This window comes from Salvia miltiorrhiza, chromosome 6 (assembly GCF_028751815.1).
Source record: "Salvia miltiorrhiza cultivar Shanhuang (shh) chromosome 6, IMPLAD_Smil_shh, whole genome shotgun sequence".
Lineage (NCBI taxonomy): Eukaryota > Viridiplantae > Streptophyta > Magnoliopsida > Lamiales > Lamiaceae > Salvia > Salvia miltiorrhiza.
In genome coordinates this window covers 13,971,321-13,986,190 of record NC_080392.1, presented here as the reverse complement: position 1 = coordinate 13,986,190, position 14,870 = coordinate 13,971,321, and the positions used below count along the sequence as shown (strand labels likewise).

Sequence of the window (14,870 nt, the reverse complement as noted above, 5' to 3'; positions counted from 1 at the left end):
ATATAAGTACAATATCTCTCCCGGGACTGGCTTGGTCAGAGTTGGGAGCTCTGCCAAGTATGTTTTAAGATCATCAAATGTTGTCCAGCATTCCGCTGTCCACTGAAATTTGGTCCCCTTCCTTAGGATTTTAAAGAATGGCAGGCTCCTCTCTGCTGATCGTGATATGAACCTGCTCAGAGCAGTGATTCGCCCATTCAAAGTCTGTGCCTACTTGATCCCTCTGGGTGGTGTCATATCCATGATGGCTTTGACCTTGTCCATGTTGACTTCGATTCCTGCGGGGGTAACTTTGTATCCCAAGAACTTTCCCGTGGTGACCCCAAAGGTGCACTTCGCTGGGTTGAGCATGAGCCAATGATTTCTGATAACCTTGAAAACTTCCTCCAGGTCGGAGACATGATCCTCTGTTTTGACGCTGCGCACGAGCATGTCATCGACATATACAGATATGTTTTTTGAAAGTTGTTTTTTGAAAATTTTCTCCATCATCCGTTGGTACGTAGCCCCCGCATTTTTTAACCCAAACGGCATGCTCCTCCAGCCGTAAACCCCGCAGCAGACGGCGAAAGCCATTTTAGCAATGTCCCCTCTGTGCATCTTCACTTGATGATATCCCTGGTTTGCGTCCATCATTGACAGTAGTGCGCATCCAGATGTAGAGTCCACTAGCTGATCAATCCTCAGCAGAGGATAGTGGTCCTTGGGGCAAGCGGCATTTAGATCCTTGTAGTCCACGCACATACGCCAGGTATTTGTTTTCTTTGCCACCATCACGGCATTCGAGATCCACTCTGGATATTGCACTTCTTCGATATGGCCCGCGTCCAACAGCCCCTGGACTTGTTCCCTGATCGCAGCATCTTTCTCGGCACCGAAATGCCTTGTTCTTTGCTTCACCGGTTTGACCTTAGGATCCACGTTGAGGCAATGCTCTGCCAATCCTCTGTCTATTCCCTTTAGATCGGCTGTGCTGAAGGCAAACACGTCCGCATTTCTTTGAAGGCAGCTGATTAGCTCCTCTCTAATCTGCTCATTCATGGAATGTAATGCCCCGACTTTTTATTAAGGATTATAGACTTTTAATTATTGATTTAAGGATTTCTTATGGTAATTAGGGTTCAGCATCCATTAATAAAATACGGACTTATGTGAATTTGATGATTACATACGTGATAATTTATTTTTATTTTTATTTCAACGGATGATGCACTCAAAATATATTTTGAGTCCATTAAGAGAATGATGGAGCTCAAAGATTTATTTTGAGTTTTCAAATCGAAAAAAAAAATTATGTATTTATTTATTTTTACCGAGAAATTTAGGAATGATGAGTTATAAAAATTTTCCATCAATATTTTTCTCAAATTATTTTCCTATGATGTATTTATAAATTGAGAGAGTGCACTAATGTTAGTGCTATTTATTCTAATTTTGATCACAAGAGTTTTATGCTCTAGCATTTTATCAATTGATGATTAGTCTTACATATATATTTTTTTTTACACATGGGTTATTACTACACCATATTTTTATATTTACTTAATGTAACACCCCATTATCCTCCACTAATATTTTCTTTTCCCTACCACTAATCTTTTTCCCTACCACCACTAATATTTTCTTTTCCCTACCACTAATCTTTTTCCCTACCACTACTCCTACCTTTCCACCACACTACTCCTTTTCCCCCACCACTACATTCTTTCTCCCACTCTCACAACTTTTCTCCCACCATTATCACACTCCATAGAAGCCTTTGAAGCCCCAAGAGAAGTAGCAAAGCAAGGGAGAGTGTGGGAAAACTATAGAGTGAAGGTTGTGCTTCGAGGGTGAGTTTTTCTTTGCTTTTTCTCAACTGAAAATGCTTTATGGCCATGGATTTTTACACATTTGTGTGCTATATTATGTGAGGATATGTTTTATGATTTTGGATGATTATTTTGGTAGAGTTTATTGGGTGAAAAACCGTGCATGAGGTAAGGCAGCGAATCTGCCATAAGCACACTGCTCGGCAGTGTTTTGCAAGGCGATTCCAGCCATCCAAACGGTTCCCAAAAATTCCCAAATTAATTGTGTATCATCTTTCATATGTTTTCTATACTTTGGTAAAATTTCATAAGGTTTGGAGCTCTTATGATTTATTTATGAATTTGTAAACATCACTGCCCATCTGGAATACATTTTTGGTAAACAATCTTTGGGAGGCCATAAGTAAAGTTTCAATCGGTGAAAACCTTTGAAACTTGAATATGTCACTCTAGACTCCCGTATCTTTCTTTTGACATCGGTCTCACCATTTTTGAGTAAGGGAAACAACCGGTATAAATTCTTGAAATCTAGTTCTTATTCCTTGTACCATCCAGTAGATTTTACAAACCTACGACTTTGAGGTGGCAAAGGCCGACTTAAATCTTTGATTCTCAAGCCTATCTTTCTACTGAATATTCACTGACATGTTGGGAACTTACTTGTTCAGTTTTAGAATTTTTGGTGAAGCCTAAAGTGATTTTTCCGATTTATGTTCTGAATCTGCCAAACTTGAACTCTTTTTGTGCACTGAACTTTAGACAGTCATATCTTCTAAACCATGAATGTTCTTGGAGTAAATCCAACTGTAGAGTGTTATGATCTCTCCCTAGTTTCCAGATTGACCCTTGGGGTTCCCAGTGGAGTTTTGTAAAGGGAGATATGAATTTTTAAAGAAAGCCCACTGACTTGGTTGTAATCTGGAAATCTGAAATTTTCAGATTTTTGCTTGTTAAATACCCATCTTTGAGAGGGCATATCTTGCTCGTTTGAATTTTTTTTCATTCGATTCAAATTGGAGAATGATCCTTGAAATGTCTAGTTTCCAGAATGTCTTTTGGAGCCTCATTTGGAGATCCGAGGCAGATTTGATGTCTGTTGCAAAACAACCTCTTAAGAGCTCAAGTTGTTGAATTATTTTCTATGTATCAAAGTTTATTTTAAAGGATGTTTCATGAAAGATTTAGTATATGTGCGTAACGAGTTTGGGACTATTTATTTTAAATGAGGTCCGTTCTTTTATTTAAATTATGATGGACTTTTAATGAATATTTTTGGGATTAAACTCTTATTTCTTGATTTATATAAATTATTTTTTTAAGGACTTATAAATATGAATTTCGTAGGCCTACTGACCTACTGTGATCGACGGTTTGTCGATTTCTAATTGCTTTGAAAATTTTATAGCCAGTCCCTACATGAGTTTTGAGTACTCTGGTAAACTTTCAAGCCATTCCAACTTCGTTTGATACTTCTTTAAAATGCAAAACCTAAACTGCACATTACTACCGAGAATTTCAGAGAACAGAGGAAAGAGTCATTCATTTCAGTAGCTTCCTGTGTGATCTAGATTTCCAAAATTTTATGGTATTAACCTTATTGTGTTAGCTAGATATCCACCAAAGTTGAGCCCAGTTTGACAACGTTTACTATTTTTCAAAAATCCAAGTTTTCGATTGTTCAAAACTGCCGAACATGGTAGATCGTGGTAAAAACGTCATATCTCTCAAACCACTTGGAGTTTTCGACTCTACTTTTTTTTATATGAAACTAGACTCGAAGATCTTTCTTTCGGTATGAGTCTCGAGTCCAGGAGATGTCGGAGTCAGAACAGATTAAATTTTCAATTTGAGTCAGTGTAAAAACAGAGCATGTTTTGATGATGTTTGATTGTGATTCTTATGTGCCTTATGTGTTTGTGTTGCCTATGTGTTTGAATGAGATTAGACGAGGTATGATTGATTTTTGACTGTCTTTAATGTAACGAATTATGGATGCTAGAACCCTAAAACATTAAAAGATACCCTAGGCACGTAGAATTAGACTTTGTCTTATGACAATTTCTTCACGAACTTATCGACTCTTCATCAATGAAGGTCCGGGCGACAGAAAGTGAAGCCGAAGAAGAAACGACTCCACGCCAACTTTAAGAACAATTGAGGTGGGCATTACTTTTACTATACGTATATAGAGATCCCCTGCGTGTCGTAGGCCTCTTATACGAATATATGCATGAGATGATTTTAACTGTTAATTTCAGTTTATTATTATGCCCAAATGATAAATGACTCTTATGAAATGAAAATGAAATGTTCATGAAATGAAATGAAATGTTTATGAAATGATTGACTGCCAAAAATGTTTATGTTTTTATATGTATCCTATCTGTGTTGGTTCGCCAACTTTAAAGGAAATCCAATTGGGATCCTATGCTAGACAAAGGTCGCTAGCTAGGGTTAACGTGTACACTCATGGAGACCGCGAGTCGCTTGCGACCAGTCTTGGCGTCCGTGGTAAGGAGGCCTCCTTCCCGGCGCGTGACAGAAAGGACAGATATGGATCATATAGACTGAAAATGGGATGCGCATCCACCTTTATGAAAATGAATGAAATGTTTTAGTAAGCGCAGGTCATTCAAGAAAACCCCTGTGTGTTACTGTTGGCAGTTCAATTTATATATGTATGCATGTTGTATTTTCGGCTTATGTCACTGAGTATTTTTATACTCAGTCCTGCATGTATTTCTAAATGTGCAGGTTGAGCAGGCGATGAAATGGATCGGTGTTGAGCGGATTTCCCTTTTGATGTTTATGTAATGAAACCTTGAGTATGCATCTCCATATGCATAACTCACACGTTTTTTCGCTGCAAACACTCTGACTTATTTATCATTTCTACTTGAACTTATTACTACTTCATTTTAATTAACTTTCAGTTGGGGTCTAGTCGTTATGGCAGACTCGTTTGTGAATTACCCAAGTGGTTATATATATATATACCACTAGTTTGTTATTAATGTTGGTTACTTAGTAAATCCCCTTTAATTTCCGTTTCTTATTGTTCACCCCAAGTCATAACCCCGGTTAACCCGTCATTGGGATAGTGGGCTGTGACATGGAAGACCCGATCTTAGTCTGGAAGCCCTCTCGCCCTGGAAATAATTCTATCATGTTGCACACATCATTGGTGGACACCAGAGCGGATTTCTCTGTGCTATCCCGATTTTTCAACAATCCCGCCAACTCCTGTCGTTCCTCTGCCGAAGCAGTGATTTCACCCACTTTCCCTTTTTTCCGGGTGTCTGGTCCCTCTGTTATCCTTTCCCTTTTCTGTCCCGAAGAGTGTGTAAGCATCCGCACATGGCATTCTTTTGACATTTTCTGGTCGCCCCATACTTCCCCCACTCTTCCTCCTCCGATGGGAAATTTCATCTTTAGGTGAAACATGAAAATAACCGCTCTGAACACCGTCAAAGCAGGGCGGCCGAGTATCACATTGTAGGATGGTTTCGGCATATCCACTACCAAGAATCGTATTGCCCTGGTCTTGCTGGCATCCGCGTTGCCCAGACTTAATGATAATTCCACAAACCCTATTGGCATAACCATTTCTCCCCCAAACCTGAATAACGGGGCGTTTGTTGGTTCGATGTTGGCGTCGACCCCCATGTTCTGGAGACACTCCAGATATAGAATATTTACTGCACTGTTCGAATCTACAAAAGTACGATGGACGATGCAACCGGCTATGTCGGCTGTGATCACCAGCGCATCGTCGTGTGGGTACATGAGCGTTCTCAGATCCTCTAATCCGAAGGATGGCTGGCTCCTCTGCCACGTCCGTAATTCCCATCACTTGCTTGGGATAGTATCCCGATTTCATTGCCCGTACGACTTGTTTCTTGGCCCTATTGGATGTCGGTATCCCATTTTCCCTAAAGATCATGTGTACTTCTCTTCGATATGGGAAGGGAGGTACTCGACCCTCTGCTACTCCCCTATGGTTGTCACGATTTTTCTCTAGCCTACGGTCTCTGCTATTCCCCTGATCTTGCCTCCGATCATTTCCCTATTCCGGCCTCTGACCCTGGTTCTCGTTCCCTTTGGCTATAAACTGGTCTAGGTTACCCTGACGCACCAAAAGCTCCAGTTTGTGCTTAAGATGCCCGCAATGCTTGGTGTAATTCCCATAGGAGTTGTGGTATTCACACAGCTTGTTGTTAGGCCCTTGTTGTGGCTGTCCATCTCTATAAGTTCCCGGCGCCCTGAAGAATGGTTGATTCTTGATTGGATGAAAGATCTCCTCCTGAGGTTTGTTCAAGGGGGTGTACTCGTCAAAACGATTAAATTCTTTTATAGTACACTGTTGGCGAGGTGGCACCTCTGCCTGGAGAGGCGGTACCCTTGGAGACAATCCTCTGAAAGGACCCTGACTTCTGTTGTTTTGTTCCGGTGCCTCTTCGGCCTTTCTAGCCTTGTGTTTGTCATTCTCTGCCTTTCGCGCCATCCTGGCATCCTCCAGCTGCAAGTACTCTGGCAATCGGGCCATGATATCATCGAAATCCCGAGCCGGTCTGATCTGTAGCTTATCGAAGAAGAGCCCCGATTTTAACCCTCTGACGTAAGCACAATTCTTGATCTGTGACTCTGCCTCTGGAACCTCCAGAGCAGCGAGGTTGAACCGGGCAGTGTACTCCCGTAGTGTTTCATTTTGATCCTGTTTTATATCCATCAAGGAGATAGCTGACTTCCCAACCCTTCGCAAACTCGCAAACTGTCTCAGAAAACGTGTCTGTAAATCCTCAAATGAATGAATAGAATTTGGAGCGAGCGTCCCAAACCATAACTAGGCAGGTCCAGTTAACGTAGTAGAGAATATGCAGCACTTGATGCCCTCAGTGTACATGTGGAGAGTGACCAATCCCTCGAACCGGTTAAGGTGTACCTCCGGATCGGTGGTACCATCATAGTCCAGCGAAATGGGCTTGTAACTGCGTGGCAGAGTATCCGCCAGAATGTCAACGGAGAAAGGACTCCGGCTGATAGAAGTGGGGACCCTTGATATTCTGGCCCGCTTGTCATCCTTGCGCCTCCCATGCTCCCTTCTGTCCTTCAGTGAGTCACGAGCATGACGTTTGTGAACCTGGTGATCCTGCTTCCCAGAGGAATACTCCTGCTCCCGTCCCTCTGACCTTCTGGTCTAATATGATTTCTCTGACCGATGCGACTTCTGTGTTCGGTGTGATTTCTCTGACCTGTGAGATCTCTCTGACCTCTGCACCCTTTCATTCCTCTGAGATTTCTCCCTCGGATTATCATCCAGATCCTTGAGTTGATTTTTCAGTTGCGACACTTGATTCTTAAGTCTCATGTTCTCCCTTCGCCTCTCCTCCTCGAACATGGGAGTGACGGAGCGACTATCGGACTCGTCGACCCCCTCTTTCCTGACGATGCTACTGAGCCTGACTCGGCTCCCCTCTGGCCTACTCTCCAGTTCCTTCTCAGCAGGAAACCTCTGCGTTTCTTTAGGCAGCACGACCTGTTTGTTAGCAAATTGGTTATTCACATCCAGAGCAGCGGGAGGCGGGACTTCAGTGACCTGTTGGTTGGGCACTCCCATCAGGGGGGTCGTGGTAGGGACAGTAGATAGCAGCGGGGTCCCTAACGCTTGGCGCACAGCAGCGTAGTTGAGCAAAGCCATCATCTGCTCTGCCAATACAAAGTTTAGCGGGCTACCACCAGATGTGGGAACCAGGCTTTGTAGTTCGGATCCCGGGGCTCCCAGAGTAGATCTCTGGGTAATGGCATTCTGACCCGTCAGCGGGGTGGTGGAGATGTTGTGAAAACCCGGTGGTGTGGTGAAGACAGTGCTGACTGGCAAACCGTTGAACAGCGAAGTAGGAATCTCAGTAGTGTGGGCAGCAGAGCTGAGCCCTGCGTTGTCAAACTCCTTCTCAAGAGTGCGGCGAGCTTCAGAAGAGTCCATGGTACCTACATGTAAAAGATGTGAGAAAAGGCTCAAATAAAAATGAATCGGATCATCCTTCGTCAGAGGAATCCGTAATATAGAGCGTCCCGAACACTGGCGCAAAGGCCATTATGAGATCCCATGAGAAGTACCCCCGTGCACTAGGAAATAAACCCAGGACACGGATTAAAACATGAATCAGAGAGAACAATGGAAATTTCCCCATAGATTCGGAGTCAAGCTCAGAAGAGAGAACGTATTACCCGATAAATCAACCATGAAAACCCAAAAACACAGAAAACAGAGCACCAATCAACAGATCGTTAGTGAAATACGTTAGATTCGTAAGAAAAGCGGAAATTATGCAAGGAAACATAATAATCGCACATAATTATCATGATTATGCGTAAAATAACCGCAGATTAACACCCAACTCTCGGCTTCCACCGCCTTCCCAACATGCGTATGCACGGAAAATCGTAAAAACCACAGATCTCATGGGTTTGTAGACAGATCAGCACAAAAACACAGCTATCAGTCCAGATTCGCTTGGGTATTCAAAACATTGGCTCAATTGGGGCCTGCGCACGCAAATCCGATCGTAATTACATATCTGCATGCGCAGGTGGTCGAAACTCACGCCTTAACTCATAATTCCCACAGACGGCGCCAACTGGTGAATTATAAATGAACAGGTATGGAATTAACAAGTGAATTGTTGTTGAATCGTGAATTATACCTAGTGTTTGATTGGAAATGTGAGAGAGAGTAGTTGAATTGCACGAGAATAAGTTGTTGTAGTATTGGAAGTAAAGATAGCATCGATTACAGAGTGCGTGTGCATGGGTATTTATAGATTACATGCTGGGGGCAAAATAGTAATTTCGCCTCAAGGAACATGCTCCCCGCGTGGTCGGGGGCATAATAGTAAATTTGTCTCTAAGCGGGCGATTCCTCTGCTCTGGCGCATGGACAAGCCCTCCTTCTGCTCTTTGGTGACTTCTCTGGCTAGAGCCATTCCTCTGGTGTGAACCATTTCTCTGACGACATCCGTTCCTCTGGCGAGGTCCATTCCACTGGTAAAGATCAGTCCTCTGCTATGCACATATTACTCCTCATAACTTATTTTACCCTTTGATGTTGATGGGTTTGCTTGGTTTCTTGTGAAAGTCTTACATATTTGACCGATTTGACTACCACCAGTCATAAAAGTCAACGATTTGACAGCTATCAGTCAAGAGTACATATGACCGGTGGGTGGTTAGATCATGTGTCCGCTCGGTGAAATTGATTTTATCGGTCGGACGCATGATCTGTCACCCAAATCATGTGTCCGACCGATAAAATCATGTGCCCGCCCGGTGAAATTATGTGTCCGCCCGGGCGGACACATGATCTAGCCACCCATTGTTCATACGTATTCTTGACTGATAGCTGTCAAATCGTTGACTTTTATGACTGATAGCTGTCAAATCGGTCAAATGTCTAAAACTTTCACAGAAAACCAAGCAAACCCATCAAATCAAAGGGTATTTAAAGAATAGGGCATAGAATGCTTACATTTATAAAAGATGACATTTTTACTATAGAACTTAAGGAATAGGGCATTTTAAATTTTCACTCATAAAAGATTGTACGACAGCCAACATATATTAATTTATTAAAAGAAAAACAGTTTTAGTCAATTCAAACCGAACCAAATCGAAAATTTGCGATTTGGTTCGGTTCGGGTTGAAATTTCATACACAGTTCGGGTTCGGTTCAATTTCAGACCGAACCGCCCGAATTCTCACCCCTATTTGCGCTGGGGTACCTGGGTGTCACACGACGCCCTTTTCACCCTCGCACGCCCGTTGCCATCGGAGGGCAAGCCGTGGCGAGGATCAAACGTGGACTGGCGCGTGTGGACTCATTAGGTGAATGCTTGAGCGCACTCTTAAGAAATGGCACAATTTGGTTCTGCTTATCTCAAAATTGAGGGAACGCATTAGGCGAGAGACAAACGTCCGAGAGGTGGACACGCTGGTCGGGAGCTGATGTTGTTCCCCTGATGAGCCTTGGCAGGGTGAAACCAGTTGTTGCCTATGGTTGCCCCAAGTATGGAAAAACCCCAACGAAAATAGGCAAGTTGCAAGCATCATCTGTGACACTGCGTCAGGGTACCCAAGTAAGTTACTTCGAGTCGGGAAGGGATATGACTTTGGCGAAAATTTTGGGGTCGGGTACCCACAATAGACAGTCCTACTTATACGTTCGGGAAGTGGACATCGGTTTTGACCCCTGTCTTGCACCCTTCCGTTTCTTGATGTCCAAAGAGGTACCCAAATAGACAGAGGTCGACGAGGCGAGTTGAATTGGACCGGCCAGCGCAAATTTTGCCCTCGCATGCGCCAAAGAGTGATGTTTGTGTAAGATAAGTTAGGCGGTTTGTGAGATCCACAGGCGCTGATTCTAGTTGCCAAATTTCAGTCGTAGGTTCGCCGAGGGATGGTAGTGTGTTGATCGGCAATGCTCCAAATTGAAATGGGCGGATGCCCTAAAGTGTTGAGAAATCATATTTTTTTTATTTTCGAAACCCACAAATTTTAATCTTAAATTCGAAATCCTAGATTGTACGATTTTAATTTCTATGGCTCTAATGCCATGTTAAACCAAATGACAAATATAATGTTTGGAAAATTTTATGTATATCATCTTATTGATCAAAGAAACTATACATACACAAGAGAAAACTCTATCTTGCTCTATACAAATATATTTCTAACAAGACTAACCAAAATTAACACACACAACAATGAATTAATAAAATAAATACCAAAAATACACAAATTTGGAAGGCACCGTAGAAACAACATATAACCTAAAATCCAATCATACAAGTCATTCCAGATGCTTTCCCTCCATCTATTAGGTCGAGAGTTCGAGTCATCTTAAGGGAAATGGAGAACCATTATTTATCTTCTTTTCAAAGAGACATAAAAAGAAGTCAATCCAACTATACAAGGCACGGTAGAAACAACATACAACCTAAAATCCAATCTTGCAAGTCAATCCAACTACATAAGAAGATTATTTTCCATAAAACAGAAATAATCAATTAAAATAAAAATAAATCAGTAAAAGAATTTTTATGAGTGATTAATCAATCAAACACAGGTAAGGAACAAACTGAAAAAACTTGTCAAGAATCAAAAAACATATCTTGTTTGTCCACTATATATACATGAATGAACTAAGTACCTACACCCAACTCTACATTCCACAATTCTAGACGCGACCCGTCTTCAACATCTCATATGGCTATCCAAAGTGTACTCACGAATCTCAGATGGGCTAGTGCCAGGCCTGTCAACAACCCATTGTAAGGGAAACAGTTCGAGTAGAATGAAATTTTATAATTTATAAGACGAGATAAGTAGTAATGCTATATGAAGTTATTTTTAGAAAGGCAATATTTATGCTATTTCTTGGAAGAAATCCAGACAAGACTGGATAGGGTTCCAAGGAGATTACCGTTTGTTTATGATGCCGTAGTGAAACTTGAGTCTGCCCATTCTTTTATCTTCCAAGTACTGTAAGAACGATAATAGATGACATCAAATATGAGGTAATAAATTAGAAGTGATGATGATGATTCTTTGCGATAATCTGTAGACGAACACAACACACCAAGTTTAAAGTGACCAGCATCGAAGAGAATGCCAGAGAATCGAATGGAATATCCTCAAGAGCAAAAAGCTTGCATTCTGATGACTCTGGACCCGGTGAGAAGTCAGGTCTCTTCAACTTTGCCAGGAATATAACATAAGTCTGTCGACACCATAAACACAGAGAAGTAATATGCAGGTAAGTGACATATAGTTCATATCAGGTGCATGCGTTACTTGCCCAAAAAGGTGTGCCCGACACCATTCAATACCAGACACGAAGAATGCAGATTCCTTACTTGGCCAATAAGGGGGATGTCCAGCTGAGCGAATGGTGACAGGATTTCGACTTGTGCATTTGCCTCCTCCCACGTTTCCCTAATTGCCCCTTCAGCGGCAGACTCGCCAATCTCCATGTAACCAGCAGGAAGAGTCCTTCATATGCACTATAAATTACTGCCTTGCCATAATCTATGATTTTAAAAAACGAAATTCCACGTACCAGAGGCCATAAGACGGTTGAATATTCCGTTTACACAGCAATATCTTATTTTCATGCTCAATGAGGCAACCCACAACCTATTAACCAAACATCTCAGCAAAAGTTACTAGTGTAATATAGGTATGCAAGAAAATTACTCAGCACTAGATTTCCACAGCAGATAATCACAAAAACAACATAGATGGCATCGTCATCCTAAACACAAAAGAAACTTTTGCTTGGATGAAGATAAACTAGAGCTGTAGCAATCTGAAATCTTGCTGGAAATAACCCATTATAAAGATAGGTTGAGATTTTCACATAGATGATTCATGTAATGTATAATACAGGAAGTTATTACATTCCATGGACAACCATGCTCGTCTCTTCCACGACACTTACCATTTTTGGATTCTCATAAGCAATTTTCCCACATCGCGTGCAGATAGCTCGTGTCTTTTCCTCCCCATCGGGTACCTCATGCTTGGTTGGGCCACCGCACAATTGGCAGAAATTGATTTTCCTAGTAAAACCCTGCTGATATCAGAACCAATGTTAGCTTAAATTTACCTCATTCTTCAATAACACAATCAAAGTCATAATTAGCAGCAGTCATTTGTCAAACGAGCTGTGCAAAACATATCACCAAAAACCAATAAGCACTTGAAGATCAATATGCAATTAAACTGAATTGCTAATAATTCCACATTTATAACTTTTATTGAATTCTTCCTGTAAGAAAGCAGCCTCTGTATTTCTCTCCAACGTCCCGATTAATTCGAGTATACACTAAACTAGACGCTCACAATCAAGTGTAAAGAGCTTAAGATAAGCCAATGCAACATGACGATGAAGCGCAGTCTGTTGGTAAGACGCTTCACCTCCAACCAATAGGTCGGGAGTTCGAGTCACCTTAGGAGCTAGAGTGTGGGTGGGTTTTTTCCTTTCTTTGGTTGTAACAATTTTTTTAAAAAAAAATAAATAAATAAGCCAATGCAACATTATGAGATGAGATGAAACAAATAGAATGCCAAGGTTGATTTCATACCAAATCAACAGACTAAATAAACAAAAATAACACACAGACACACACACACAGTGAATTAATAAAATAAACACTGGAAATACACAAATCTACTAATCACGTAGAAGCAGCAGCACATAACCTAGTAACATCTCGCTAGTCAATCCAACCAAATAAGAAGAATCCCATAGATAGAAAGAAAAAAAAAATCAAATAAAATCAAGAATAAACACTCACAGCTGAGTAAATTGCAGTAGACGTTGAGGACGAAGGGGGTGATGGTCCCCCATCTGGGGTTGACTCGGAATGGGTGTGCGACATTTGAAAAGCTCTAAATGTGCAACCTTTTCGAAATTGGAAAGCACAAAAATGTGATTTTGGAGATTTTGAAACCGCTGCTAAAATGGAGTTTCTTGAAATTGAATGGAAATTTGAATAAGGCTTCTTTAATCTGTGGGGTAGGGAAAAATACCCAGATGAAGAAGATGAAGAACCAAGAATTTGTATGGTTTTGAGCATTATAGAAGTTCCAATTTATAATTGACTTTCTAGTTTCTGTTTCTACCTTGCGAATTTCAGCTGTAGTAGCCTTTGGTGGTAGCTGCAATTAATTTAGGCGATATCTTTTTGGGTGTGGGAAATCTCCCAATATCATGATGGAGAAAAATATAAATCAAATTTAAAATTAATAATTGAGGGAGTAAAAACGATAGGCCAGTTTGAAGATTGGGGGTGTGTGTCTGCGTGTTTCATTGGTGAAATATCGGTGTGAAAACTCTATTAAGGGTGAGTCGTATGGTTAATTGGTTATTATGGGTGAAAACTCTATTGAGGGTGTTTGCTTAAGTTTATCTTAAAGTGCTTGTAAAGTTTTAGAGTTTATAAAATATTTTAAAAATTTATAAGATATAGTAGTTTTTTAAGAACTAAGAGCATCCGTATTGGTCTTACATTATAGCTGGGTGAAAACTCTATTGAGGCTGCATTGGTGTTACATGATAGCCTACATGATTTTTTTAGTTTTGATTTTTCCATTTTTCATTTAAGTTTAATTTCATAAATTTAAATCACACGATTTACTTCAAATTTAAATTGCACTAATTTTGAAATCCTAAAAATTACATAAAACTTAATAAAATAAAACAAATCCTACAAACAACTATTCCGGCCCTAGAGGTCCGAAACGTGCCCAAACATGCTCCATCAAATCATATTGGAGCGCGGTGTGCAACTGCCTATCTCGGAGAAGGGTATCTCTTTGCACATATTCCTCGAAGGAAACTGGGGTTGCTCGACCACTCTCCGTCGAGTCACTGCTAGACGCTCTATGTCCCGCGTCGCCATCTCTCCAATTGGTTGCTCCTTCACCTTCGTGCTCCACAATCATGTTGTGGAGAATGATGCAACACAACATGATGTCCCGGAGGTGCTCCAGGTACCAATTCTGCGCAGGACTGCGAATGATTTCCCACCGAACTTGAAGGACTCCAAAGGCACGTTCGACATCCTTTCGTGCCGATTCTTGCATCTTCTTGAACCTCGCCTCCTTCTGATTTGTCGCCATCAGTGGACTCTTTACGAAGCAACGTCACTCCGGATATATGCTGTCGCACAAGTAGTAGCCCATCTGGTAGTAGCGATGGTTCTCCTGAAAGAGCACAGGCGGGGCCGTTCCATCCAACACGTCGGCGAAGAGAGGCGACTGGTTGAGAACGTTGATGTCGTTGTTCGAACCAGCGACACCGATGAAGGCATGCCAAATCCACAGATCGTGGGATGCAACAGCCTACAAGATCAAGGTTGGCTCCCCTTGATCACCGCGTGTATATGCGCCGTGTCACGCCTTAGGGCAATTCTTTCATCCCCAATGCATACAATCAAGACTCCCGAGCATCCCGGGAAATCCATGTCGCGCCTCGTGCATCTGAGTAAGGCGTGTGAT

General features: G+C 41.6%; 1 protein-coding gene and 1 long non-coding RNA gene across 3 annotated transcripts; one reads left to right on the top strand and one right to left on the bottom strand.

Moving 5' to 3' along the window:
* The first annotated feature begins 1,634 nt into the window (after nt 1-1,634).
* Nucleotides 1,635-4,825, top strand: LOC130988829 (uncharacterized). Its single transcript, XR_009090210.1, has 3 exons — nt 1,635-1,832; nt 3,906-3,970; nt 4,566-4,825. It is a non-coding gene; the product is annotated as an uncharacterized LOC130988829 (long non-coding RNA).
* A 6,023-nt stretch (nt 4,826-10,848) lies between these two features.
* LOC130988800 (nudix hydrolase 23, chloroplastic) lies at nt 10,849-13,701 on the bottom strand. Of its 2 annotated transcripts, none has more exons than XM_057912763.1 (7): nt 13,166-13,701; nt 12,307-12,438; nt 11,926-12,002; nt 11,723-11,858; nt 11,446-11,586; nt 11,290-11,348; nt 10,849-11,121 (listed from the first exon to the last, which is right to left on the bottom strand). In XM_057912763.1, the coding sequence occupies exons 1-7, from the start codon at nt 13,445-13,447 to the stop codon at nt 11,061-11,063; spliced, it is 888 nt and encodes a 295-aa protein (XP_057768746.1). In that variant the 5' UTR covers nt 13,448-13,701; the 3' UTR covers nt 10,849-11,060. The 2 variants fall into 2 exon arrangements, with proteins under 2 accessions (XP_057768746.1, XP_057768745.1); XM_057912762.1 differs by having other exon boundaries at nt 12,307-12,441; nt 13,166-13,677.
* Nucleotides 13,702-14,870: the final 1,169 nt, after the last annotated feature.

Excerpts from the sequence above, each read along its gene's own strand:
- LOC130988800 (XM_057912762.1), bottom strand. The coding sequence starts at position 13,447 with ATGCTCAAAACCATACAAATTCTTGGTTCTTCATCTTCTTCATCTGGG. Across the intron at positions 12,442-13,165 it reads CTACTGCAATTTACTCAGCT|CAGGGTTTTACTAGGAAAAT; the intron begins GTGAGTGTTTAT and ends TTCTGATATCAG. Across the intron at positions 11,349-11,445 it reads TGCTGGTCACTTTAAACTTG|TACTTGGAAGATAAAAGAAT; the intron begins GTGTGTTGTGTT and ends TCGTTCTTACAG.